General features: G+C 39.3%; 1 protein-coding gene and 1 long non-coding RNA gene across 25 annotated transcripts; one reads left to right on the plus strand and one right to left on the minus strand.

Moving 5' to 3' along the window:
• Window positions 1–72: 72 nt before the first annotated feature.
• On the plus strand, window positions 73–9,725 carry LOC308481364. 4 transcript variants are annotated; one of them, XR_013988578.1, is made up of 4 exons: window positions 73–184; window positions 6,433–6,881; window positions 7,703–8,042; window positions 8,481–9,724. It is a non-coding gene; the product is annotated as an uncharacterized lncRNA (long non-coding RNA). The 4 variants fall into 4 exon arrangements; XR_013988579.1 differs by having other exon boundaries at window positions 89–191; window positions 6,437–6,881; XR_013988580.1 differs by lacking the exon at window positions 73–184 and adding an exon at window positions 2,418–5,826 and having other exon boundaries at window positions 8,481–9,725.
• MCMDC2 (minichromosome maintenance domain containing 2) lies at window positions 9,339–27,933 on the minus strand. 21 transcript variants are annotated; one of them, XM_081013395.1, is made up of 16 exons: window positions 25,843–26,316; window positions 23,707–23,844; window positions 23,310–23,460; window positions 23,099–23,229; window positions 22,949–23,008; window positions 22,261–22,456; window positions 21,194–21,316; window positions 19,509–19,616; window positions 17,139–17,267; window positions 14,798–15,035; window positions 14,286–14,491; window positions 13,283–13,449; window positions 12,732–12,911; window positions 11,887–12,029; window positions 10,827–10,936; window positions 9,339–9,904 (listed from the first exon to the last, which is right to left on the minus strand). In XM_081013395.1, the coding sequence occupies exons 3-16, from the start codon at window positions 23,407–23,409 to the stop codon at window positions 9,738–9,740; spliced, it is 2,058 nt and encodes a 685-aa protein (XP_080869521.1). In that variant the 5' UTR covers window positions 23,410–23,460; window positions 23,707–23,844; window positions 25,843–26,316; the 3' UTR covers window positions 9,339–9,737. The 21 variants fall into 21 exon arrangements, with proteins under 21 accessions (XP_080869521.1, XP_080869517.1, XP_080869507.1 ...); XM_081013391.1 differs by having other exon boundaries at window positions 12,732–12,797; window positions 23,659–23,844; XM_081013381.1 differs by having other exon boundaries at window positions 23,659–23,844.
• Window positions 27,934–27,975: the final 42 nt, after the last annotated feature.

Raw genomic sequence — 27,975 nt, forward strand, 5'->3', positions numbered from 1 at the left:
GTGTAGTCCAGCAACGAAACTAACTTGTCGGCCGCCTCGCCCGGAGAAGAACGAGCGCAAAAGGCGCGCGGCTGGGTGGGGGAGGGCGGATCACGTGCTCCATAGATTTATAATTCCGGTTCCGGCCACCCTCGCGCTCCTTTCTTATGGAGGACTGCGGGGTTTCGCGTGGTCTGCAGAACAGGTAAGCCGTTTGAGGGCGAGAGGGGAGGGGAGGCGGCGGTTTGGGCTGCCGTTGGCGGCGGCGGCTGCCTGGGCGAAAGTGTGTGGGGCGGCTTGGGGTGCTCGCGCCGACCAGCCTGGCTGAGTTTCCTCCCTAGCCGCCGACCCGCGCGTACCTTGAACTCAGCTAGGCCAGGACTCGTGGCGGCGGCGAGCTTCCCGCCTTCAGCTGGAGGCCGAGGCGGCGGCGGGTTGGGGAACCGTTGTGGGTCTGGATGCCATTTTTCATGGACGGGCCACGTCGCGCTCCCTCACAAAGAGGCTCCCGCGCCTGATAACTGGTCGGTGCTGGGCACCTTTGCCCACTTCTAGAATGCAATTTATAGAATGAGTGGTAGTTTTGGGAAGCCTTGTTATTCACTCTCTTCTTTAGAGCCTCCAGCCCACTCTTCTATCCCCCCGCCCACCTAATCAGTGGAAGGAGATGAAGGTAAAGTTGTCTATTACATTAGCAGACGGACCCTACTGCATTTATCTAAAAGCAGTTTTTGTCATAACGTGCTATTGTCATGTTACTTATATTCCTCGTGTAGTAACTTGAAAAATAGAAGGTTGTTAATACACGTCATGCCAGAGCTTTCCCAAATATGTGTTGTTGTGACACAGTGTGTAGGTGTTTCACAGTTCCCCCTGGGGCTGGAAAGGGAGCGGGCAGCCCACTGAGTAGCTGCTGCCAGGCTGCACAGGAGCCTCCCCACCCTGCCTGCCTGCCCGCTTTCCTCTGCTCCCTGGTCGAGGCTGCTTGTCAGGAGCCCTCAGGTGCCCGGTCTCATCGCTCGTCGTCTGCGCTCGCAGGAACAAGCAGCAGAATCTGAAGATCCATGCTTTCCAAGGAGTCATTGGCGTCTCATTCTCTTGCCCTGCCCCACCATGTACTGCCTGCCTGGCTGGGCTGGGTGGTAGCCCTCCCCTCTTCTCTTGCAGCTCTCCTGCCTCTGGGCCAGTGCAGCACCCGGCCAGCATGAGGCCCTGGCCCAGGATGGAAGAAGTTTCCTAAGTGCCCTGCAGTAGCCAAGACTAGTTGCCACCCACCCTCACTGGCTGCTGGATCCCACCACTTTGGCCTCACACTTGTTGCAGAGACCACCACCACCTGCTCTGAGGGAGTTTAAGTGCTGATGCTGCTATTTTCATGTTTAATTACTTAAATTGCAGTTGAATTACCCCCTAAAATGGATAGGTTTCTAATTAAGAAAAGTTGGTGGAGATGGCGTTTACAATGAACAGAATATAGCAGCTGTAGAGGAAACTACAAGAATCAACTGTTGAACAGTCTGTTTTAGTACAGTGGTGCCTCGCAAGACGAAATTAATCCGTTCCGCGAGTCTCTTCATCTAGCGGTTTTTTCGTCTTGCGAAGCAACCCTATTAGCGGATTAGCGCTATTAGCGGTTTAGCGGCTATTAAAGGCTTAGCAGCTTAGTGGCTAAAAGGCTATTAGCAGCTTAGCGGCTTAGAAAAGGGTGGGGGGAGCGAAAAAAATCTCAAGACTCGCAAGACATTTTCGTCTTGCGAAGCAAGCCCATAGGGAAATTCGTCCTGTGAAGCGCATCGAAAAACGGAAAACCCTTTCGTCTTGCGAGGCATTCGTTTTGCGGGGCACCACTGTACATAAGAAGTGTAAAGGAAAATATTCCAAGCCTCATTTATACAGTAAAGATTACAGTATATGAAACGGGGATTCATTTTCTTGTAATGAAAACAATCCTTTTCCCCAGTGTTGTTTGTAGGGATATACTTACAAATGGAAGTATGGTACCAAACAAGTTGAAGTCATTTTACATCAAAACACAGTCATTTGTCAAAAAAAGCAGTAGAATACTTTATTGAGATTTCAAAACCTATAAAAAAGCCGTCTGCATCACTCATAAGGAGAATGCAGACGTTAAAGAAAGCTCAAAAGGCAAGTTACTTGGTAGCTCAAATAATTACCAAAAACAAGGAGCCACACACTATTGCAGAAACCACCATAAAGGAATCTTGCTGTGCTATTGTTTGAACAATGTTTGGGCCAGAATTTGAAAAAAAAGTTAATAAAATCCCTTTGGCAGAGAACACGATTGGAAGATGTATTCAAGACATATCTGATAACATTAAGCTGCAAAGGAAGGATATTTTTCAAAACGATAATATCTTTACATTGCAACAGATGTCAGTAGCGCAATTATTTATATTTATACGTTTCATTCATACTGACAGAATTATTGAGCAATTCTTCTGCTGTCTAGAACTTCCAATAAAAACTAGAGGTGAAGATATATTTAAAACTTTAGATTGCTTCATGAAGGAAAGTAATTTGCAGTGGTTAAATTGTGTAGGAATATGCACAGATGGCCCACTCTCAATGGTTGGTTCGACAAAGGGTTTTATAGCTTTAGCAAAGGAAGAATAAAAATATAATTACTTGTTGCTTTTTACATCACGAAGCACTAATCGCACACTACTGGAAATGAATTAAGAAAAGTTATGGACAAAGTGGTTCAAATGGTCATTTACATTAAAAGTAGACATCTTGAATCAAGATTATTTGCTCATATTTGTGAAGAAAAGGTGGCAAGTTTTCAAAAGCTTTTACACACAGACATTTGTTGGCTGTCAAGAGGTAAAGTGCTTTGTCTTGTATACGAATTGAGGGAAATGATGCTTAAACTTTTTGAGGAAAATCAGCAAAAGGAATTCTGTGATCTCATTCAAAACAAACTTTGGTGTGCAAAATTGGCATATCTTGCTGACATATTTGAACATTTGAATAAAAGGAATACCAGTATGCAAGAAAAAGGAGAAAATATATTAACAGTGGTAGATAAAATTTGTTCTATGAGAGACAAAATAGCAATTTGGAAAAGGAAAGGGAAAGAAGGAAATTTTGAAATGTTTCCCAAAACCTCTGAGTGCGAGCTAAAATGTGATAACAGCTCACTAATTGCTGACCATTTAACATTGTTCAGAGAGAAAGTTCATCATTACTTCCCAAGTGTTGAAATCCACGACTATGATTAGATCAGAATTCCATTTCTTTAAACTGCAAGGAGGAACTTTTCACTTATTGAAGAAGAATTAGCTAAAATTATTGATGTCTGTTAATGATGTATGAGAAGGTGACTTGCAGTTTTTGCATTCATGTTTCAAAAATTCGTCCAAATAGGTAAAAAAGCGTTAAATATTCTTCTGCAATTTTTTACTATGTACATTTGTAAAGTATCCTTTTCAACAATGACAAACTTTAAGACACTGAAACGTGGAATTTTAAAAATGTTTGATGATGAAATGTGAGTGTCTATCTAATATTCCACCAAATATTCAAAACCATGTTCATCCTACTAATCTCATACATCTCATTAAAATGGTAAGTAGTTACTGGTTTTATTCAATTTTTAAAAAATTCTTGCACATATTTACATATTGTTACACATAAATGACAACAATCTTGGAAATGTATGTTGTTATCCTACAAATCATATATTTTAAAAAATATAAATGAAACATTTTCATGAGATGTTGTGTCCCCATAAATTTCATTATTGCAATTTATGTATGTATCCAAATCTCTTAGTTTAACCTCTAGTTTGCTAGAAAAACTGAATTACTGTGTCGTGCTATGATGCATGTCTAAAAATTGTGCCACCAACATGAAAATTTTGGAAAGCTCTGCATTCTACACAAATGCACAAGTAGTGTGTGTGCATGCAGCTGATATCTATATATATTTGAAAGTGGAGGTACATTAACTATGGCATTGTGAGGCCCTCTTTTCCTTTGTATAATTTTTCTGGAATTGACCTATATTTTAATTAGTTGGTCTGTTGAAAAGACAATGGGGAAAATGTACTTCTAGTATTGATTATTTTGAGTTATTTCCAGGCTGCCAAGTTGTTTGAATGATGATGAATTAGACAGCTGAAGATCATTACTAGAGCTGATGTCTTCATAAATCAGTAGCATCAGCTGAATGTCCTAGCTATGATAAATTGCCTCTTTGTCAGTGGGGAAATTGGTTAGAGAGTTGTCTTATGGCCCTGACCCATGACCTCTTCACTGTGTAGCAATCTATTTTTTGCTTGATGGTACTAGGAAATACCATATACTCAGTTTTCAGATTGAACTGAGCCTGTAGGGAGTATGTTGTGCTTGTTCACATAGCTGGAGTCCCAAAGCAAAGTTCACTTTAATCCTGAAATTTTAGTTCATATTTTATACTTGCCAGATAACACAAACTTAAAAAAAAGAAAGAAAAACTCTTTGGAAACATGGTGTTTCTATAAAATCTTTTAACTTTGCAAGGAGACACCACCCCATAATGATTTTTGGAACTGGGATCTAATGGCCTTCGCAGTTCCTCTCATCATATTCTGACAATGGAATCTACTGTTATGTTTACGCCCAGTGGCTTCAGAATCATTTGTCTGGGATTCCATTGTTGTTTCAACCAACAAGGTATAACAACATGAACCCTTGAGAATACTGCATATATGAGCTTTCTTTGTAATGAAAACACACAAAACTGAGAAAATATATTAACAATTTAAACCAACTTACTTTAGCATCTGCTGATTGAATAAACTAAGGCATAGCTACCCTTTCCAAGAGCAACTCAATTCCAAGCTTAGGAAATGATTACCGGTAACATTCAGGGGACCAGCAAACCAACATTTGGTACAGGTAGATTCCTATATTAGTACCATCTGCTTTTCTCTGCTCTTTAATTAAGGAGAGGAAATGGATAGATGAATTGCCTTGCAGTTTGTGTCCATAAATGTGATGTAGCCACATCACAGCCAATGTATGTCTGAAAGATTGAGTAGACTTTGGCAAAATGCTTTGTATGGGAAGTAGTAATATGCTTTGAAGGCAACAGCTGTTGAGGATAACAGACATATTGGCATGGATCCAGATTTTGCTTCTGCCATTGGGAGTATCCAGCTAGTGGAGTTTCCATTAGTAGGATGTGGTGGAGACAGACAACCTTTGCTAATCCCCCTATTACCCGTTCTAAAAATCTACTTTGGAAGATTGGGGGACCCTCCAAAACAGTCTGGGAGGGAGGGAAGTTTGTGGAAAGGAGTGGGGAAATGTGCAAAAGTTGCTCCTGCCTGCCAGTGCGATCCCTGTACTGGATCAAAAGCATTCCATGGATGAAAGGAGTATAGCTGTCAACCTTCCCTTTTTTGTGGGAAATTCCCTTATTCCAGTGCTGTTTCCCGCTGCTATCCTGGATTATTAGATACCCGTAAATTTCCCGGATTTCAAAGGAAGCAGCTCTTCTCCCTCCCTGCCGGCCAGGGAGGCTCCTCAACTGCGTTGCTTGGATGTGTTGCTCACCAATAAGGAGTCTGAGAACGACTGGGGGGCGGAGCTTGCATGCCCTGTGCCAATAAAGTCAGCTGCGTTGCCTGGGGACTTGCCTTTGCTTCAGCGCTTCCCAGCGGTGTGGTTTCCTTGCTGCTGTATCCCTTTTCCGGGTCGCTGCGCTGTGGGAACCACTGCTTGAGGCTTCGTTTCACTGCTGGCTAGGCTTTCCGCCTTTGACTTGGAGGGGCTCTGAACGTACCTGTGCTCGGAATCAGATGGATACATCGACGGCACACTCACCCTTGCCAGGCATAACGTCTGTCTGGAGCAGGGGCACATGGGGAAAAGAGAAGGAGCAGCTGGTTGAGTACAATGGTGGGTGGTGATCTCATGGGGGGCGCTTTTGGGTTTGTTTGGGAGGCTCCTTCGATTGACTGCTGTGGGGGAAAGGAAAGGAGCTGGTTGACTAAAATGGCGGGCGGCGATCTCATGGCGAGGGGGGGGGTTGTCACCACCGTGTGTGTGTGTGTGGCTAGTTAATGCAAGCTGAGGGGGTTTTTGAACGCTGGATGCCGTTTTGTTGCACGTGCTGCTGCAAAGCCAAGCCAGGGAGCCATTTTAAATCGAGGCTGCATAGGCCTTGTGGTGCATGTGATTCAGATTCTATTCAGTTGAACCTCTGGTTACAAAGTTGACATTTTTTCAGCAAAGCCCCCCTACTGAGTCTTCTTTTGTTCACTTTTTATTTTGAGGCAGTGCACACCTATGTTTGTGGAACTGCAAATCTTTCCAATCATGTGTTACTCCGTCAAATCCCACGTATGAATGTAGAGGAGGTAGGATTGCTACAGGAGAGCAATTTCTTTGCAAATTGCATGTGTGGCTACTCTGATGTTTTGCTTTTCTTCTTTTTCAAACAAAGAAAGATGGATGGAGGTGAAGAAGACATTCCTTCAAAAAAAGCAAAGAGATTGTGCAAGTATCGTGAGAAATGGGAAAAGGAATTTAACTTCTTGAAGAAGAGCAGAGTGGGGCATGGTCATGCATTCTGCACAATTTGCAGTTGCGATTTTAGTGTCTCCCATGGGGGAAGGACTGATGTCACTCAGCATAAAAGATCGGCCAAGCACAAGCGCGGGCTAGAGGCACAGAAACATGCCCCGGTGATGTCCGCATTTGTGACTAGGAATACCACAGAGGCTGACCAGGTCAGAAATGCAGAGGTTAAAATGGCCATGCTGTGTGCCAAACACAACATTTCTTTCACCTTCTGTGACGACTTCAAAAAGTGTGTAGCTGACATGTTCCCGGACTCCGCCATTGCACGAAAATATTCTGCGGGGAAAACCAAAACTACGCAAATCGTAAAAGGTAAGTTGATTCACATTACGAAAACAATGGTACCTCAGGTTAAGAACTGAGGTACCACTGTAATATTGTCGGCTTAGGTGTCCTAAGAGGGCGAAGTCTGGATCTTGGGTGCATCTTACAGCAGTTTTAACTACAAAAAGACTTGCTCTCCACTTCATACTGCTGCCTTAGGCTGTAGCATCTCATGCAAATTCAAGATCTCAAGTGTGAGTGATAAATTTGTGGAGTAAGTTTAGTCATCTGTTCTGTTATCAAGCAACAGTTGATTCAAGGTACAGTGGTACCTCAGGTTACATACACTTCAGGTTACAGACTCCTCTAACCCAGAAATAGTGCTTCAGGTTAGGAACTTTGCTTCAGGATGAGAACAGAAATCGGGCTCCGGCGGCAGCAGGAGGCCCCATTACCTAAAATGGTGCTTCAGATTAAGAACAGTTTCAGGTTAAGTACGGACCTCCGGAACGAATTAAGTACTTAACCTGAGGTACCACTGTACACCTAAAAAGTTATTCCTGTTAACCTCAATAGCCTCAAATCCCTACAGATTGGGACAGAGCTAGTACTAGTTTCTAACTTTTGTGTGCTTGCATGCAGCTATAGAAATTTGGAACAACAAATACAGGGTCAACGTTGTAAGCAGTCCATAAGCTCCTTGCATCTGGGCTGATTGTGACCTAAAATATTTCTAAAACACCCAACCATGATTATGCATTTGGTATAAAGTACCATTTCCATGGGCAAGAATCCCCCCCCCCCCCCCGCTTCACACATTCAAGGATCTGTGAAAATTATTTTTCAATGATAAAATTATTCTTTTGCAGGGGACGACTAGCATGATGACTTGTGCTTCGTGGTATGTTGAAAATACAGTCGTACCTTGTGTTGCGTAACTTCCAGGTTCCGGAATCTTTGGGTTACGGCTGCGGCAAACCCAGAAGCAGTCCTCCAGTTACGGAATTTTCAGGATATGGCCGGGCCTCTGCAGCGGATCCCGTTTGTATATATTTGAGATAAAAGACAACTTTTGTACAAGCCAAACAATTAGTTACATAGTTGACATTTTTAAAATAGTATTTTCAGCTGGTTATCTATAAATGTCTTATTATTCTGTTAGTTTAGGTCTGTCAAGATGCCCTGTTGACCCCTAAAGTATGGATAATGGTAAGTGTTACTCTTTAAAATTTTAACTAAGTGCTTTAGTAAAACTAGTTTTTAATAGACACATAGTTTGAGTTTAAATTTACTTGTACAATATTCCTTTTCAGTAAACATTATTGTATGACGCTTCATACAACCTCAGATTGTTATGTATATGACTTTTCTTGTTCCCTGCTTTTGGGAAAAAAACGAGGGTTCATTCTGCAAGCAATTACAAAGCCATGGAAATAGTTTAATATAGAAAATCATGTTTTCCATTGTACAGTATAGATATAAAAAATTGCATTGCTGGCACAGTGATGATTTCCTTTTGCCGTTTACCCATCTGAATTTATACTGATGTGTATTTCCTAATTCTGAGATGCCAGTAAAACTTTAAATGGCCCAAGTAACATAATTACTTAGAACATTATAAAGTTATGTTAATTATTTTTATTGCAGTGGATGTTTTGATTGTGTGCCTTCCTGAATTCGGATGTATTCAGAAATGAGACCAGATTGTCAAATCGTTTTCAACCATGAAAGTGCTACTTGCAAGTTTGAGGTAGTTGTTCACTAAACCTGTAATCCATGTATAAGAAACCAAACTTGAGTGTTTTGCAAATGTTATATGAAAAAGAAATTTTATTTTACTGTAATAAGAAATTTTTGAGATAAAGCTAAGAAGATTAAATTATGAAAGGGAGCCATTCTGTCTGAATACTGAAGGCATAAGAGCAGCTCTGCTGGATCAGGCCAAAGGCCCATCAAATTAAGCATTCTTTTCCTGCTCGATGCAGTTGACAGTAATCCTTGAAATTCAGTATCTTTTGAAATTTAGAAAACTGATTTTCATTCAGTCCTTAAACCACAAATATTTTATATTTGATGTTCTAAGGTATGCCTTATATGCAACCATCTTTCCCCTCCTAATTGAGAACAAAAGTGTTAGGGCTCATCCATGCTGCTGCTTGTTCCTTGACTACAAAGCATGGGCCCAAGAGGTTTTCCATTTGCCCCACCACTTTCCCCAGAAAACCTGATTGATGTTTGCTCCGATTCAGTGGTATAGAGTGGAAAGCAATGCGACAAGTGGAAGTGTGAACAAGCCCTTACATTGACGTACACCCATGGGACATACCCAAAGAAAGTAACCATAACATTGTTATTCAGGATATTGAAAACCCTTTCATTGTTTCAATATGTTCTTAATGTTGTTTTAAATGCCATAACCTGCCCTGGGACCTTACAGTGAAGAGTGGGTAATAAATAGAAAAATTATTAATAATAGTAATAATAATATATTTAAGAGACTTTTCCCCCACATAGTCTATGTAGCAATAGTGACTTGAATTACACTCCATTTAAGATATTCATAGTAAAAGCTGCTCTTATTTTTTCATGAAACTTGGGAGGCTGTAACAGGAACCAATGTCATACATCCCTTTTCACAAAATGGAAAATGTTTTCTTCCTCTGTTCCTCCCTGCCCTGAGAAATGCAAGACTAGAAAGGAAAAGCAATGTCTGAAATAGTACAATTCTGTGACCAAGCATTGCATCCTCCATATTTCCAATGTTATAATGTGAGAACGGGAAAATCAGTTTTGCTAACTCTCAAAATGTATGTATGACAAACATTAAGAACTACATGAATTGATCTTACAACTATTTACACATTCAAGTTTATTTTTAAAAATAGACCTCATTTTGCACATATACTAATCTTCGCTAATAAGAACATCTGTTGCAGGTCCATATGTAGCAACAAATTGTTTCAACTGTTGAAGGCACTGCATCAAGTAAATATCCCTTTGATTCAGAGAGTTTTCACTATTGAGTTCAAATGGAAACACAGCATTTGGGGCAACACAAAACACAGAAGCACCTGTGAAAATAAAAGTAGAGGATTAAATTTGTATAATTTATTTTAACTAGAAAATGATGAAGTATAATTGAAAATGTGATTTACATCAATCAAAATTTCACATAGAAATATCCAGTGATAGCCATCCATGTAGGTAACATGTTTCTGAACACAGTAAGTATGGGCAGAATGTTTCTCCATCTATAAGTACTTTCAGATGTTAAGATTTTTTTATATTCAAAAATATAGTTGGTTCTTAGAATTGGCCTCATTCAGTCTTTCTCTGTTGCTGTACTAATAAATATATTTCTGGTTTTAAAACTGGCCTGTCATTTTTTAAATGCTCCTTTTAAGGATGCTCTTTCCAAGGGAGCTAATATGAGTGCATGAAGACACATCCAATTCAAATCCCAGTTCAACTTATCAACCAAAGCTGTTAGTCTCATATCCTGGGTGCATATCCAATTGAAATGGGTCCACATGATCAGTATCCTACAGGAGTACCTCGAGTTGTGAGTCTGAATAGCAGTAATTGAAATTTATCGCACAAAACCAGATTAGATGATGCACTGGACACTTCTCTGAATTCACTCATTACAGTGGCATCTAGGTCAAGATGGACGCAATATATTTTGTGCGAGAAAGAGTGGCTCTTTATAGGAACCAAGTGCAGGAGTGTCAAGTGTCTTGTTTCTGACAGTGCCCTTCAATGCGGACTCTTCAATAGATGGTGATGTCAACACAAAAGGAAGGGAAGAGAAATCTCATCCATGGAAATGAGACTTGGGGTGGACAAGCAGAACCTTGAGAGGTAACCAGACATTCAGTATTTGGAGCTCTGCTTTTCAGCCCAATCATAAAAGCACCCTGCGTTTAAGGATTTTACGTGGTTACAGTATTTTAATAGCCCTCATTAAGAAAGGTTCAGTTAAAAGGTTTATACCGTATTTTAAAGTGAGAGATGATTCAAATAGTAATACAGCAATCAAAACATCTTCTTCAAGTACTTCTGTTCTTAAACTCAGCTTAGCATGTGCTTTAGACAGTGAAATCCTACAGTACAAACATAAATTTTATAATTTTAAATCAGTTGTACAAAATTTTAATAACAAAGTCTGTTGCCAGAGATGTTGTATGAATCTTTACACACAGTGAAATGTAGCTGCTACAGACATGTATGGGGAGAAATGGGACTTGTGTATTTTTGATGTAATTCAGGTCAGTTACAAGTACAAACAGAGGTGTGGTTTTAGGCTGATAGAGATGGAGCCATATTGGTTAAAATAGCTATAGTGCGCAAGGCAAATACCCTCTACTGTGCACGCCCAATTGTTAATTAATGTATAACTTATACATAGATCTTTATCTATTAATGATAATAGAGAGGTGGGCAACTCTATTAGATTACCATTTGTGAGGTTTGGAAGGAGCTTATGAATTCTCTTGAAAAACTGGCTATGAGAGTCAAATTTAAACTGATACATCATATTCAGAAATGTAACAAAACAAAGTTATATAAAATGGCTTTTGAGCTCTTAAACTTTATTATTTTTTTACAAAATCTAGGATTAGTGCTGCTTGAAATTACACATTTGTTCACATGTAACTTATACAGATAAGCTGTCACAATTTAAGAAACAGGAAGCGAACAATCCTGTGTCTAATTTGAATAATTTCTTCTGAGCACGCTGAATGATTCCCAAGAAAATGCATAAGCACTTCCTCCAGAAGTGATATGCATATAAACTGACATTTCTAAAACAGACCAAAAGTGCATATAATTATGTATTCTATAACTTACATAGCTAAGGGGAAATGTATTAGGAACATGATGATGGTGGAATGACTGATCCTATTTTCTTTCCCAGCTTTTGGAAAACAAAGGAATATTTTGGCTTATAGCCATCAGATTTGGGTTTATCATAGTTACTTATGCAGAATTATTACACAGGTTAAATACAAATTTTGAAGAACACATACTTGACATGTAAATGAAAACCTACAAGATATTCAGTGCAGTTGCTGAGAGATTTGATCCATGAACAGGATGTGTTCTGACTCTGCGACTTGCTAAGTAGTAACCGTGAATCAGCCTTTCTGCTTCTGAACAGAGTTCCACATGCAAATTTTTGGAGAAAGCAAGGAACTAAAATGACATAAATTATTTCATTGGTTTATGAATTCTGTGGAAAAATCACTAGATTTACCAGTGGTCTTTAAATTTCAGGTGTATCGCTTTAAAAAGTATTTTCCAAGACACAATTTTCATTAAAATATTAATAATTTGTAAATTCATTATTCTTGACATATTTTCACATTACAAAGAACATGATTTTAAAATAGGAAAAAATGTGGATTATATGAGTGGTTGCATAAATACAAACTCAACTTACTTCCTAACTGCTTAAGACAGTTTACACCAATCACCATGGAGGTTAAGATACTCATGATTTAGCACGGTTAGTACACCGTTCTGCAGTCAAGTAAGTGTTGGGTCAAACACCTTCCTTGCTTCTTTTCACTTGTATTTTGAAGCCACTGTTGGATTTCACAGCTTTACTAAAGATGTAGATTTAGTGTAAGAAAAGTTCTCATTCCTATTCTGAATATTGGACATTGAAATTGTCTGAATTTGATAAAGTGCAGACGAGTCCTTTAGCAAATATGTCTAGTTAGACACATAACATATATTTTGTAAGTTGGTTACTTGTACAAATTGAAGTTAAAGTAGCTGAGGAACAAAAGGGATCCTCATTATTCAAATGCACATAATCAGAAATATGATTGATAGAACAGCAGCTTATCAAACTGCCCCGCTTGTTGGGTTCAATTCATAATGTCTAGTTACCTCCTCATAATCTTGTGTTCCAAACTGTTTGGAGATAGCATAGACTGCATCTTCTGGATTGATGGCCTTTTTTAAAAGGAGATTCACAACAGGAAGAACTGGATTGGAAAATGCTGATTCATTGCAGTGTATCAGAAGCCAAAAAGCATCTATAACGTTAGCTGAAATAAAGCTTAAATCCTAGACAAAATCAATATTTATATTTCAGAACAGAGCTTCATATGGTTTCCAGACAAAACCAGCAAGTGAATTATTTGGGACTGAGGGTATCTAGAAAAATGTAAAATTCAGTGGTTCTTCTGAGAAACACATTTTGGAACATTTCATTTAGCACTCTTGGTCTATTTAACGCATGCATGCACTATAGTCCTAGTTTTAATATTGTAGAAACTACCGGTACCTCAATTCACTGATGAAAATAGATTGCATGACTGGAGGAAATCACTTTCTAGAAAGTGGCTGCAAATTTTGTATATCAATGTCACTCTAAAAGCTATTAGGTATTTTTAATTAATGTCATTGTGCAATTCTAGCAAAGAAACGTTACTTACCATTTGGCCTATTAGAGTATTATCTCCTTGGATATGCTTTTTGCAAGAAGCATCCACATCAATAAATGACCAAAAACTGGTTTGAATTGAAAGAGTAACCTGCTGATCAATTTCTTCTCCATATTTCTTTCCAGGGATGAATATAGTAGTTGTTCTTCCTTCAAGTACTTGTAAAGTCAGGCAATAAAGACTACTTAAAATCAGATATTTTTTTATTTCACTATAAATAGGTCTTTGAAGAATGAAAACAACATAGTGCCATTGTCTTAAAGAAGATAGCTCACATGCTATATATTCAAATTACAGAAATGCACTGGAAGTGCTGCATATCAAAATGTAGCAGAGAACAGGTTGATATACTGCTCCCTGTTTTGAAGGACATAGAAATTGGTGAATAATATACAAATTTCTATCTTAGAAGGTAGTGGTGATACCCAATCTTTTCCCCTGTATCCACCACATATGCCCTCCCCCACATCTGCTCCAGATATGACAACAGTAGGTTTGGTGGACATGTGGAAGCTGCCAGGAGTGGAAGGGACCTTCTCATTGTACAAGCGGAAGTCCTTTCCGCTAGTTACAGGCACAGTTGAATGTCACCTTAGTTATTTTTTATTTTTTAATGATTAAAATAATTATTCTTTATCAATACATTGCCCTGCTAGCAGACAGACAATATCCCAGTGTTTTGCTCTTTTTTCATATGAAAACTACTACAGGCTGCATTTGATCAAGGCAAGTAAAGTGATTCTGCAAGAATTGTCATTTGCCAGCCCATGTGACTAAACATAGTGGGTTTACACACGCATACAAAATGTGATATCCTCTGATATGTAGAAAGCTGTTGCAGTTCTGATTACTTACTGTGGAAAAAATATTGTGATGGACAGAAACCTAGCATAAGGGAGCTTTTAAGTCAAAGTGTATTTGGACATTTGGATAACTGAAATAAGGTATGCCAGATTTTAGGTACTGCATTATACAAAACTTTCAGTTGGTTTACCTGACTGCAACTGTTGAAGCTTATCCTTCCTATGTGATGATAATTCTCCAATGAAGCATACTCCCCCTTTGGCCAGCAAAGCACTATTAGCCTGAATGCTTGCAGTTCCAGTTCCATGCTTATCTTTGGACACAGTAGGAAAAACTTCACCAGATGGAATATGCCGTATGCCCCGTGGAACAAGACTAATGCTGTAATTCATAACTCTAGGTGATGGGGAAAGTAGATATCTTAGTTATGGATGTGTAATACACTTGGAAAAGAAATCAAGTGTTTTAAAAAATGATTTTAGTTTACATGACATTGCAGTTCAGTAGAATAATTCTGTCCTTGGAATAAAGAAGTATATGCATTGTTTTACCTCACATATTTTCCTTTAAAAGCAAAATAAGAAATTGGAACAATTGCAGTAACAACATTGTTCTTTGCACAAAGCTAAATAAAGGGTATACACAGTCATCCTACAAAAGGGGGAGAGAATCTGCTTATTAAAGAAAAGAGCACTTAGTTACCTCTCTAATATTAGTGAATCATTCGTCAATACCAAAATATCCAGGTAGTCTGCTGTTAAGTCATTTCTGTCACTTGTCTGTACTAGACTTAACAATATAGCTAGTTTGAGAGTGTTGTTAATGCCTGGTGGAAGTACTTGTGAAGCAAAACTATTGGCCAGAAGAGCTGTAAATCTCCAACACGACTTTGAAGTCAAAGAAAGCAGATACTTAAATTTTTCACTGATCTGGGAAGGGCCTAATACAAAAACACACCAAAGCCAAATGAATCTATATGAACAACATATCTTACAATTTTTACAAATATATTCAGTTTCACATCTTCCATTTGTAATTACAAAACTAGAAAAACAGTTTTACAAACACCCACCTTAAGCTCACTCTTATGCATGTAGATTCACGTGGTTCCCAGCTAAGTGTTCACAGGATTGCTTCTCAGGTTTGCAGGTGTGAACACATTAAAATCAGTTTCATTTTGTTAAATGAAAACAGGCTATTCCTTCAACGGCCCCTGTAACTTGGGCCATTCTCTACTGTGTCTTAATTATGTGGTCTCCCAATTCTGCAGTGCTTTGTTTGCTCAGGCTGTCAGTTGAGAATCCTACCTTGTATCCTCAGGTGAGATCCAAAAGAATATATCCATACCCAATTTCAATATGTATGGACTTGGTTCACAGTGAGTTAGCCCTCATGATGTCTAAATGAAATTAAGTACAAACTATTGTTTGCACATTTACAGTGGTACCTCGGTTTACAGATGCTTCAGGTTGCGGACACGCCGAAACCCAGAAGTACCGGAACAGGTTACTTCCGAGTTTCAGCGCATGTGCAGAAGCACTGAATCGCGTCACGTGCGTATGCAGACACAACGCTGCGGCTTGCGAATGTGCCTCCTGCATGGATCACATTCGTAACCCGAGGTTCCACTGTATATAGTTTTATGTGGTTCCTTTCTACAAACAACAAGGCATTTTACAATGTGGTAGTATCCAACCAAGTCATACTCGATGAGCACCCAACTGCAAACAATGGACTTAACCTAGACATATCTAAGGGCTTGTCCACATTTTTGCTTATCCTGTGTCAAGAAAGTCTGGATCTGAGTGGTTTTCTCCTTGACCCATGCTTTCTAGGCACAGATCTGAGCAATTTTCACCTTGCCTTACTCCTTTCCCAGGGAAAACCTGCTTTTCAGTGCTCAATCAGAGCAAACGTGGTTTTCCCCTTGACCCATGCTTTCTAGGCACAGATCTGAGCAGTTTTCATCTTGCCTTACTCCTTTCCCAGGGAAAACCTGCTTTTCAGTGCTCAACTGGAGCAAACATTAATCTAGAGAAAACCCAAATTGCTGTTTGCTCTGGTTGAGCACTAAAGAGTAGTTTACTCCAGGGTTGGGGGCAGGGGAGAGAAGCAGAAATGTGGCTAAATCCTAACTCATATGACTAAAGTCAGATACCACAGAATAAGCACAGAACTACAAATGAAATGCAAGCCCACAAAGAAACCCAATGAACAAAATCTGCACAAGACGCCAATACTATTAGGGCAATGTGTAAATGTAAATGTAGGAGAGTGCATAATTGATAGTAAAAAGCAATGTAGGTTTTATAAATACATTTAAAAGTAATTTAAGTCTCAAATGTGAAGTCATTTAAATGCTGTTGGATCACAAATTAATAGGTAGAGGGCACTCTCTGACTACTATTACCATTCACTTAATTCACCCATTCACGTGGGTGGCGCTGTGGGTTAAACCACAGAGCCTAGGACTTGCCGATCAGAAGGTCGCCGGTTCGAATCCCAGTGACGGGGTGAGCTCCCGTTGCTTGGTCCCTGCTCCTGCCAACCTAGCAGTTCGAAAGCACATCAAAGTGCAAGTAGATAAATAGGTACCGCTCCAGCGGGAAGGTAAACGGCGTTTCCATGCGCTGCTCTGGTTCGCCAGAAGCGGCTTAGTCATGCTGGCCACATGACCTGGAAGCTGTACGCCGGCTCCCTCGGCCAATAAAGCGAGATGAGCGCCACAACCCCAGAGTCGGTCACGACTGGACCTAAACAGTCAGGGGTCCCTTTACCTTAATTCTTATCCAGCTGAAATAGCAGACAGAGTGCCCTCTAAAACACAGTGTGAATTGTGTGATCTGTATTTATTCAAACCAACTTTAACAGCTTGTTTATTCATATTTGAGAGGGAGAGAGGAAGAAGCAAATTTCAATCATACAGAAAGTCCCAAAAAGTTTGCTATACATATACATACACACACACACACAAACACAAAAATCTCCACTTGTTCAATCAGGAACTGAATGCACACCTACTTCAACTATCCCCTTGCCTTACCTGTGAGATTACAGAGATGTACACTGTTGGCTTCCAGGCAAAGTGTGATTTGTATGCAGCTTGGCATACAGACTGGAATTCCTATAACTTTATACCTGTTTCCTATTTCCATTTTATTAGATAGTTCATCTATAAATTAGCAAATAAACATGTAGGGATGTATGTATCTGCTTAAGACATACCCTGCCTTTATTCATAAAAGCTAGGTAGTTAACAACAGGAAAAAAGATCACAAACAATTTTAAATGTTACGGATACTAAGACTGCAATTCTAAATGCTCTTACATGGGAGTAAGGGCCGTGGAACTAAAGTTCAGGTAAACATGCACTGTAAAGGAGCAGCAGGAAGCAACACAACATGGAAGCAGTAAAAACTATTAAAAAACCAGGGACAGTTGAAAACCGGCTTAAATAAAACAGCCATTTGTTAACCAAACAGCTTACTGAAGATGAAAGTTTTCCCTAACTTGCAAAAAGTCACACATAGGATTGCTCTGCCCAGCTTACTGCTTTATGTAGTTTGGTCTATAAAGGCTAGATTACCTTTATGAGGATAGAAATAAGAGTTACCTCTAGGAATGATCCATTCCCACCATCTTCCTTCTGCATTTATAAGATTGAACACAAAGCTGCATTCATGTGACCAAATCCATCTACTTTTAAAATATTTATTTCTTTTTTAAGTTTTTATTGGAATGTTTTCCATAAGTAACAAAAGTACATTCAGTGTCTCGGTTTTTAAATTGTAGCATCCTTCATACAAATCAAATACAATCAGTTTGAGACTTTTTTGTTGTAGACAATGTGGGGTTGAGAGAGGGGAGAAAGTAGAGAAAAAAAAATTTAGGAGAGGGGGAAGGTGAAGGACACATTAAACTTTCATTTTTGCATATATGAGTGGAGCTTTTTTGTCAGTGTCACTTGGATAGGTGTCTTATTATTGTTGGCAGAATAAGAGGTTAGAGGGCCTAAGGTATGGTTGGTTGCAGTTGATTGGTAGTGTTGGGGGGGGCATTGTTAGGTTACATTAGCCATATTGATTCATATGTTGTCGGGCGGAGGATCAGTCATTGTCTTGTTGGCTTGTGTATGTGATGAAGGGGAGCACACTTGGGTAAAGGCATCCTTTGTTTGTCCCATGGTCATTTCAGTTTGTTGATAAGTTTTTCTCGTAGGGCAGTTTCCCATACTGTCTGGTTATGAGACTCCTAGCTGCTGAGAGTAAGTGGTTTATAAGTTTTTTGTCATGTGAATGTGCATTATTGTCTTGGAAGAAATTTAGTAAGACAAATTTTGGAATTGCTTCTATTACCTGTTTTGTTAATTTGCAAATTTCTTGTAAGACTGTTATCCCAAAAGATTGAATTTTGGGGCATTCCTACTACATCTGGAGGTGTGTGTCAGTGCCAGTGGATCCTCTCCAGCACTTAGGTGAAATTCCTGGGTGTATCATCACCAGCTTATGTGGTATTAGGTACCACCTGTAGATAAGTTTCAGGATGAGTTCCCTTCTCTTGCCTGAGAGAGACTTAAAGGGTGGTTTAGTCCACAGCTTCGACCATTGGGTTGGGTTTATTTCATATCCTATGTCATGTTCCCATTCAGCTTTGATTGCAGTAAGGGGACTTGTAGTGTTTTGGAGTATTGTTTTATATATTGCCAGTGCTGTCCCTTTGCTACTTTTTCCATAATTGACCTATTTCAGCCTTGTGGTTCATCCACTTTTAACTTTGTTATTCTGAGTGGTTCAACATGCGGTCAACTGTGTTCAGAAGGCTTTTAAAAAAGACTTCAGGCAAACTTTTAAAGCAAGAAAAACCACACTTTCAGGGCATTACATACAAAGCAGATTTTGTTCAAGTTATTTCAATTAGATGTGTGCAGGAGAAAAATCTCAGTTGATTGTCTCAAAAGGACATAAACAAACCATTTAAAAACAACAAAAACCGAAACACAGAAATAGGCTCCTATTTTAAAATCTGTGAGGATGAATTATGTAAACCAGAAATGGCAGAGATCTCAAGAGAATAAGGGAAGTAGCTAGATTGAGGAAGGATGTTACAAAACCTAGTTACTTACAGAAAAGTTTTATCCTATGAACTGAAAGGAAGAAGTCAAATTCCAAGGACAAGATAAGATTGTGTTTATTTTTTAAAAAGAGCCTCTACATTTTATTTTCACATACTCCCCTTTCCTAATATATGAGCTTCTCTACATATACATTCACATTTTATTGATAGACATATCTATCCAGAAAGTGAAAGATTTATTCCATCCAAATGCTATTTTGTATAACACATGCTAGACTAACAGAATTCTGCCACACTTATCAGCCTAATAATAAAAATTAGCATTAAACACAAAACTTACCTCTTAGAAAAACTGTGAAAGATTGAAATCTGAAAGGGGTTTTACTGCTGGAAAATCCTTGAAAAGCACTAATTGCTTTAGCATCAACTATTTCAATAACCTGCTTATCTTTAAAAAAGAAAAACGTAAGATTACATTTTAAAAAATTAATCAGAAGTCCATCTCAGGCCAATTGCCCAACTGGGATTAGTATTATTAAAGAAAAAGCATTCTAAATCATCCCAACAGTCAGAACTATATCCACTCAAATACTTTAGTACTACTCTTCCTAAGCTTTATAACCTATTGACAAAACGGTCAAAAAAGTGAAGTTATAAAGTGATCTGTGTGGGCTCCCAGAGAGGAGACTGCAGCTGTTTTGCTCCTTCTCTGCGTGTGCTGTGGAGCTGTTGAGAGCTATGTCATGAGATGGCTTAGTCTGTCATCCAAACCCAGGCTCATGTTTTGTTTACTCAAGACAAAACACAAGCAGCAAGCCATACAACAAACCTTGCTACATCTCATGGTTTGTCTTGCGCGAGACAAATATCAAACCTGCATTCAGGCTTGGGATGGATGGATCAAGCTACTGTATTGGTCCAAATATAACCAGCATCTTTTTCCAAATTCGGGCCATTATAGTTTGGCTTATATTCATGACCTTATGCCCCCCCCCCCCGCCCAAAGCAGTGCAGGGCGATGGTCAGCCCACCCGCAACTCCCAAACCTCCCCCAGCGCCGGCTTGGGGAGGGAGTGCCAGGAGGTGGTAGTGCCAGGAGGTGGGCATGCAGCGCGCTTGAAACAGAGCACCAGCGCCAGCTTGGGGAGTGGAGTGCTGAGCACTGGCGCTGGCTACCCCCCATTCCCTGTTCCGGGCAGTAGTGCTGGGAGGCGGGCCGCACCCACAATTAAGCCTTGAATTTTAAAGGTGCGGCTTATTTGTGGGTGTGGCTTCTATTTGGACCAATACAGTACTTTTGTCTTGTGCTGGTTTCATGTTAACAAAACTGGGACAATTTTGTCCAGTTCATGGGGCAATTTCTTTACGAAAATCCTTTAAAAAGAACCCAGTTTTATGAACAAAAAGTACAAGATAGTACAAAGGCACCTTTCCTCTCTGACCCATTTTAGTTGCTTAAACCAGCTAATACCTCCTTTGTGTTGACACAACTGAAATTCTAATTTATTTTTTTTAAATGGCCTCAGAATATGATGGTATATCTTAACGTGCAGTCCTTTCCTGAATTGTACAGAGTTTAAAAGGACAATCTCCATAGACATATGGGGGTAGCCACCTTTCCCCCTTCCCTTTTAGCATTTTGTCTTTAAATTATAAGCCTGTGAATGTCTGGTGAAAGAAATTATCATATGCAAACATGTATTACTGGGACACTGAAACCTCAGGAAACTTTGTGAATTCAAAAATAAGTCTACTAATTAGATTTTCTTCACACACTATAAAATGCTAAGAGACTGGGTTAAATCTGTATTTCAGACACATTCAGACTTAGGAAGTGGGGAGCCTATCAGAGTCCCAATGTAACCATGGGGCATACATTATAAACTTCACTCGATGTAGGGATGACTTTGAACTCCCTCCTCCATGTTTTTTCCTTCTCTTGTTGCCCAATAGTACACCTCACCGTAAAAATACAGCTATTGAAATGGTATAATTTAGGGCTAATAACTACTATATAATGTTTACCACCAAGTACTCTGTATTTCATATCTTCCCGCAGTGGTGAAGTACACAAAGTGCACACAAAATTGTTTCTCACTGTTGCAGATTCTGTCGCTCCAGGAGTATGTACTCTTATATACTGAAATCCTAGGGGAAGTGTATAAAAGACCATATTTAAAGTTCTAAACATTCACAAAGTGCTATATATTGATTTATAAAGGTTTCCAATTTAATTTAATTAATCATCACCAAATGATCTCTGATAGTGTACCTACTTGAAAAGAATATTGACATCCCGTTCATTCATTTGGGGCAAGTGCCAAAAAAATTGGCATCCCCTTTTAGAGTTGTTTGAATGGCACACTGCTTTGCCATCGTAATACAGAGTCCTCAGTTGACTATAAGGTATGATAGTCAGATTCAGTTAAGACCTGCCATGCTAGCGGAAATCATTGTAATGGCTCCTGCTGAGCCTCCCCTCTCCCTTCCCCTTCCCCACATCTCCACCAAATCCACTGTAGGGGGTCAGAAGAACTCCCAGAACAGTATGCAGGGAGAGGAGAGGATGGAATGTTCTGTCCATGGAGAAGGAGAAGTCTGAATCCCACCCGTTGTCCACCAGCAAACAGAAATATTTGCATGATAGACAACAGAAGTAGAGTATAATCTTTTAATTTTTGGAATATACGATGGAGAACAATCCACTGAACACTACTGCTGAGTGGTATGGTCAATGGCAAATGATCTAGCCAGTATAGTGTGGGACACAGAGATGCATCTAAACACAACAGGCAGGCATAAAAGTTATGAACACAGAAATCAATTATCTTCTCTGCTTTTTCCTCCTAGTCCCTTCTACAGCCAATGATCTGCTTGATAGTAGGAAAATCAGTTTGTGAAACGATGTTCATGTGTATCCAGTATGAGAAATCACAGGTCTATAATGCTCTCGCAAATATGTCAGCAACATGCAGTGTACTAGATTTTATATACAATGTCTTGTACAAGTTTACGGTATATTTTTTAAAAGCTGGATTTACTGGTGTAAGTCAGTAAGTTATAATAGAATTCAAGATTCCAGGTTGGTGTACCTTCAGAAAACGGACAGTTTTCATCACAACAAACAAATCTTGCTCCTTGTGTATATTTTGTTACAGTGGACATTGCAACAACTATTCCCTCTGCCATATAAAATCTCTGAGAAGTGTAATCAAATGGAAATTTGCAAAGACTGAAAATATAACTGGGCAGGGAAGGTAAATGTGTTAGTTTCAGCACTATGCTCATCTGAAAAAAAGAGACACAGAAATACCATGATGATGATGCCAGTTATAAATAACAGATACTACAATGGTACCTCAGGTTACATACGCTTCAGGTTACAGACTCCGCTAACCCAGAAATCCAAATAGTGCTTCAGGTTAAGAACTTTGCTTCAGGATGAGAACAGAAATCGTGCTCCGGCGGTGTGGTGGCAGCAAGAGGCCCCATTAGCTAAAGTGGTGCTTCAGGTTAAGAACAGTTTCAGGTTAAGAACAGACCTCTGGAACAAATTAAGTACTTAACCCGAGGTACCACTGTACAGTGGAATCCTATGCATGCCAACTGAGAAGTCAACAGGGCTTACTTCCAAGGAAGCTTACTATAATTAAGATATGCCTTGAACGCATTTCAGAAGAAATATTGCAACAAACTAAAAGGTCAGTGAAGCTATATTGTTTTATAAATACAACTAATTTCTTTAAAAAGTGAAATACGAAAAGCAGAGTTCAAACCTACCTGAGCTTCAGTCTGTAGCTGCTGAATTAGTGACAGTGTTTTAACTGCTGTAAAACACACCTATAATTCAAAACCCAATTCATTTCATAAGGCAACTACAGTTTAAAAGAGTGATTAACAAATTTCACCAAAATATATGAGATTCCTTACAGACTGAAAAATCTGAGTGGCCTTCACAGGTTTATGCAAAATGTAATTTCCAAGGGTAGCATCCAACTCAATAATATCAGATGGATTTATCAATATAGGAAACCGGAAAATGGCATAACTTTGCTTTGAATCTGTAAGAGTAGAAAGTAAAAACCATCAACATTGCCCTTTCCTGATTTAAACTATAATTTTAAAAATTGCTAAATACTACCATTGTATAATTTGCAGGCATTCACAAATTTCTGAAGGCCACCACTCCTGTCAAGATAAATCAATGCAACTTCCTTCATTCTGAGAAGGTCTGGCTTCATTTTCTCTGATGGTTTTGTTTCAGTACTAAACCCTTAGATCACAGGTACACACTATGGGGAAGAATTTGATATGTCAGTGTGACAAGTTACCATTAGCACTTACAGAAAATGAATTATATAATACAGAGGTTGATGCCATGGCACCTGCATAGGCCTTGATTGATAACCCTGGGCAGGCCCCCACCCCAACTCTGAGCTTTCTTCTTTCTTTCTTTTTAAAGAAACTTATGAAGCAAATTGTGCAGGTACCCTTCCAAGTATTTTCTTTGAAATGAGTGCAGTGTATACTGTCCTCACAATGTATATGTCCATACAGAGATACGTCTCCTTGTGTTTAATGGAGCTTACTCCCAGGTAAGTGGGTACAAGATGGCAGCCTAGGCTTTGGTTGGGGTTGGCATTAGGGGAAAAGAGGGTTCTTGTGCCTTTTAACAGCTGTAAGACAAGCAGAAATACAACAGGTTAATCATTTTCTATTAGAGAAATACAATTATGGGAAAAGCTTTATCATAACGACTCTCTTTAATTTGTTATGTAATGCTCGCCATGACAGCTATGTTACACTATGCTATGCTCCCATGGCAGTTATTTTGTGATTGATGTTCATAGCACTTAACATTCAAAATGCATCCACTGGTCCAAAAAGTTTGGCAATCCTTGATATAATGCAAAGCCTTGCTTAATTTATTCAGATACTGGAGAAGGATCCGAGTACTGGAATATGCTTTAGATTACAAGCCAAAGCATTAGTCCTGTGGACGTGTACTTAGCAAGATGGGTGGAATCTTTATTACTTTTTTTTTTTAAGGACAAGCAAAATATATTCACTATGTTCTGGTCTTAAATAATTTATAATAAATTATTGCAGTATAAATCTTATAAAAGGAAACATCTTGCTGTATCAGTTTTGTCAAGAATTTAAATCCTAACATATTTCAGTTGGACTTCTATGTAATTAAGAGGAAATTAGATAATGCATAAGGAATTTGGGTTGGGCATCTGATGATCTTAACTGTAAAAACTACATGTTAGAAATATTCTACACGGCTTTTAGCTTTTCCAGTACTCTGATTACTCTGCAGTCCCAACAGTGAGCACTACATCTACACTTATTTGTACTGGGGGTTAGGAAACTCCTGTTCCATCCAGTGGGAGCTTCCGTCTCACCAATGAAAACAGTCATGAGGGGATGGGAATCCAGATTAAGACTGCAAGGGGGGATAAAATACACTTACTCCCCACAAGTGTCCCAATCGGACACTCTCTCTCACACACACAATTCACTTTTTAAAAGACATTCAGTATGAATAGAGTTGCATTTAATTTGGCCACCCAAAGTCAGTGTACTGTAGTGGTTAAAGTGTCAGATTAGATGATGGGAGACCACAGTTCAAATCCCCATTTGGTCATGAAGCACAAGGAACACTATTCAAAGAACAATGCTCGGTATAAAGTCAAAAATACCCATTCAAGTAGTCCCAGTTGTATGTTCTGTCTGGAACAGTAGCATAATCTGCCCACCAGAGAGCTCTGGATATAACCCTATGCCACCAACTGGGCAGTTGCTGAACAATTTTGAAATGAGGGGGGCTCAGCAAGAAACAGAACCAAAGATATCAGTGTCACACCTATGTATATGTGCCTCACATTCAGATAGGGTGAAATAATTTAAATGGTGATTTAAATCTAAGTTCTTAAGTGTCATTTTCCATCATGGATATAATAGGATAGGGATTTCAATATGAAAAACAAAGAGTGATTGTGGAGCAAACACATATTCTAACGTAAAAAAACCCCAAAAAGCGCAACAATTTTGGTTTCTTCCTCAAAACCCTTCCATTTCTGCACTGATGTCGCAATGGCCCACCTCACTACACTGTCACCCTGTACTGCCATTATTAATGTAGCTCTGTCTCTTCTTCAGGCATGCCAAAACCAATGTGTTACAGTTCTCTTGCAATGGTGCATTTAAAAAATCCAACTAAGTTGTTTGTGTGAAAAGAATCCAACAACACACTTGAACTTAGCCTCACACAAGCCATTGCATGCAGTTGTACAATTTCCCTGTCTTGTTTTTCTTCAAATCAAAAGCATCCTTGGAGGTGGCTGTATGTTTAAGTTGAAGACTAGCACAACAGCAAAAGGAGGAGCTGTTTAACCTTATGGGTTCTCCCCCACAAGCTGATTTTCAGCCTACAAGCAGGAGGATATAAGTGGCTCTATGTTTTTAATTTAATGTTTAGGGAAGTTTTTTATGACTGATGTTTTAATGTATTTTTAACCTTCTGTTGGAAGCCGCCCAGAGTGGCTGGGGAAACCCAGCCAGATGGGTGGGCTAGAAATCTATTATTATTATTATTATTATTGAAAAGTGGTCAAGATCCTATCGCACATCATGTGCAGATTTGTGGCAAAAGAGTTATCTGTACCCACCCGTAGTTATGTGTGACTGAAAGATGACAGTAAACCGATTAAGTGGGATTCTAGAGCCCCTGTCATAGAGATGGCACTCCAAAGGACAAAAGTGGGAAAGTGTCTAGCCACCCCACCCCAAAAAACCTACTTTTCTCCCTACCTCCACTGAGGAGCAATGCTGGCAATAGCAGGCCCTGAGCAAATGAACAAGCTTTCTGTATTTTCATTAACAATTTATGCCTATTACAGAACTTTTCCCCTCAGACTTGTCCTCCCTCATATTCTTTCTAGTACTGCCATTGCTTCCTCATTAGCCTTTCACTCAGAGAAATAAAACCACTGAACCTCCACCCCTCTTTCTGTTCCTTGCGTCTCTCTGAAGGGGAGTTGATCCAGGCACAGAGAAGGAGCCAGACTTCAAACTTCCCTCCATATGAACACTCCTCAGAAAGAAACAATGGTCAACATCCACTTCAGGTGGACGCTGTCTGTTGCTTGGCAATCCTACTGCCAAATCTTACATGTTCAAGTTTCTGTTCCACAACTCTGCTGTCAGCAGAGATATTCTCAACTCTGATAGGATAAAAAGCATCACAGGCACAAAATTTACCTCAGATTGCTTTAATTCAAGGGACGTACATTTCCCCTCAATTACTATCTCACCAAAACTGCAATCCTAAGCAAATCTTACAAGGGAGCAAGTCCTACTGAACTCTCTGGATCCTACTTCAGAGGGAACCTATTTTGATTTAGGCTTGTTAGTTTAAGTAATCTTTGAAAAAATTGTAGCAATATCAACCAAGTGCATTTCAGCGGTCTTCATCAGTGGTCTAGGGTATTTATAAAAATGAAACAATTTTGCAGAAATAAAAATCCCAGGTTAACACTTCTAAAGCAATAATATTTCAAAAAGAATGAACTCATACTCAGTGATAGGGTTTGATTTCTAATATTACTTACAAAACACTCCACTTCAATCTTGTACATAATGAAGCACTGAAGTGCAGTGCCAATCTTATTTAAGTGGTTATATATTAGAAGCTAAAGCTTGTCAGTGACTCTGATTTTTTGTTATTGAAATGTGGTTGATTTTCCTTTCAGAAGTGCTGAGCCTGAAATGCGCATTTTGATTTTGCGGAACTGTTGAGTTTTAAATAACACACTAGGCCACCGATGAAAGCTCTGCTGAAACACGTTTAAGTAAGACAGTGGTTCTCAAACTTTTTTCTCTGGGCCATACTTTCAGAATACAAATTTGCTCATGCCACACACATTGGAAAACAAAACAGCAGTGCTTGATTTATAACACAGAACATGACTACTTTATTTCTTTGATTGTGCTTGAATCTTCCCGCCACACTTGCCCTCCTCTCCTGCCACACTCTTTGAGAACCCCTGACCTAAGGAGTTGGTAGGCGTGCGTGTGTATGTATGCGTGTATATGTATAGTGATAGTATCCAATAAACAAAACTGTATTTTCTTTACACATTTTCAAAGCATTTACACATTTTCAAAGCATGAAAAAAAGGAAATATCTGCTTCCCTCCCTTTTGTTGGCATATGTTTGTGAATGAAAGATATATAAATAGACGAGGATATATTTATTCTGGATTAATTAGACCTCTGTATTAAAGTACTTGTATAAAAAGGAGTGGCTAAACTAAGAAACCTACATCTAAACGTGTTTATTCTGAAGTAAGTCCCAGATAATTTGGTGGGTGCCTGCTACCTAGCAATAGCCAATGGGAGTGTTGCCATGAGGGTATTAGATTGAGGTGAGAGAAGCATTTCTTTCAGTTGCTGGGGGCTGGATTGTAATTTCCTTTTGCAGCTAGAGTTCGGATCCCAGTAAAAGATGCACTAATCTAGCACAAAAGTGGGTCTTGTAGCTGGACACCGGTTGTGTTTGTTTGTCTGGAGCCTCTGCCAAGTGTAGTTTAATTCTGCTGGTTTTTATCTTTTCCTCTTTTGTTCCTAGTTTGTGCTAGGTATCTTCCTAAGCTTAGTCTCTCAATATGAACTTTCCTTCTAGGAAGGTTAGATATTTACTTTACTTTTAAAGCAAAGCTCAGAATCTGGGCCCCCTTGCTGGCATGGGCCCTGGCAACCTGATCGTGCCATTATAATCTGACTAAGGGTACTCAGTTGCA

This window comes from Podarcis pityusensis (genome assembly GCF_964106645.2).
Source record: "Podarcis pityusensis genome assembly, chromosome: 7".
In the NCBI taxonomy this organism is placed as follows: domain Eukaryota; kingdom Metazoa; phylum Chordata; class Lepidosauria; order Squamata; family Lacertidae; genus Podarcis; species Podarcis pityusensis.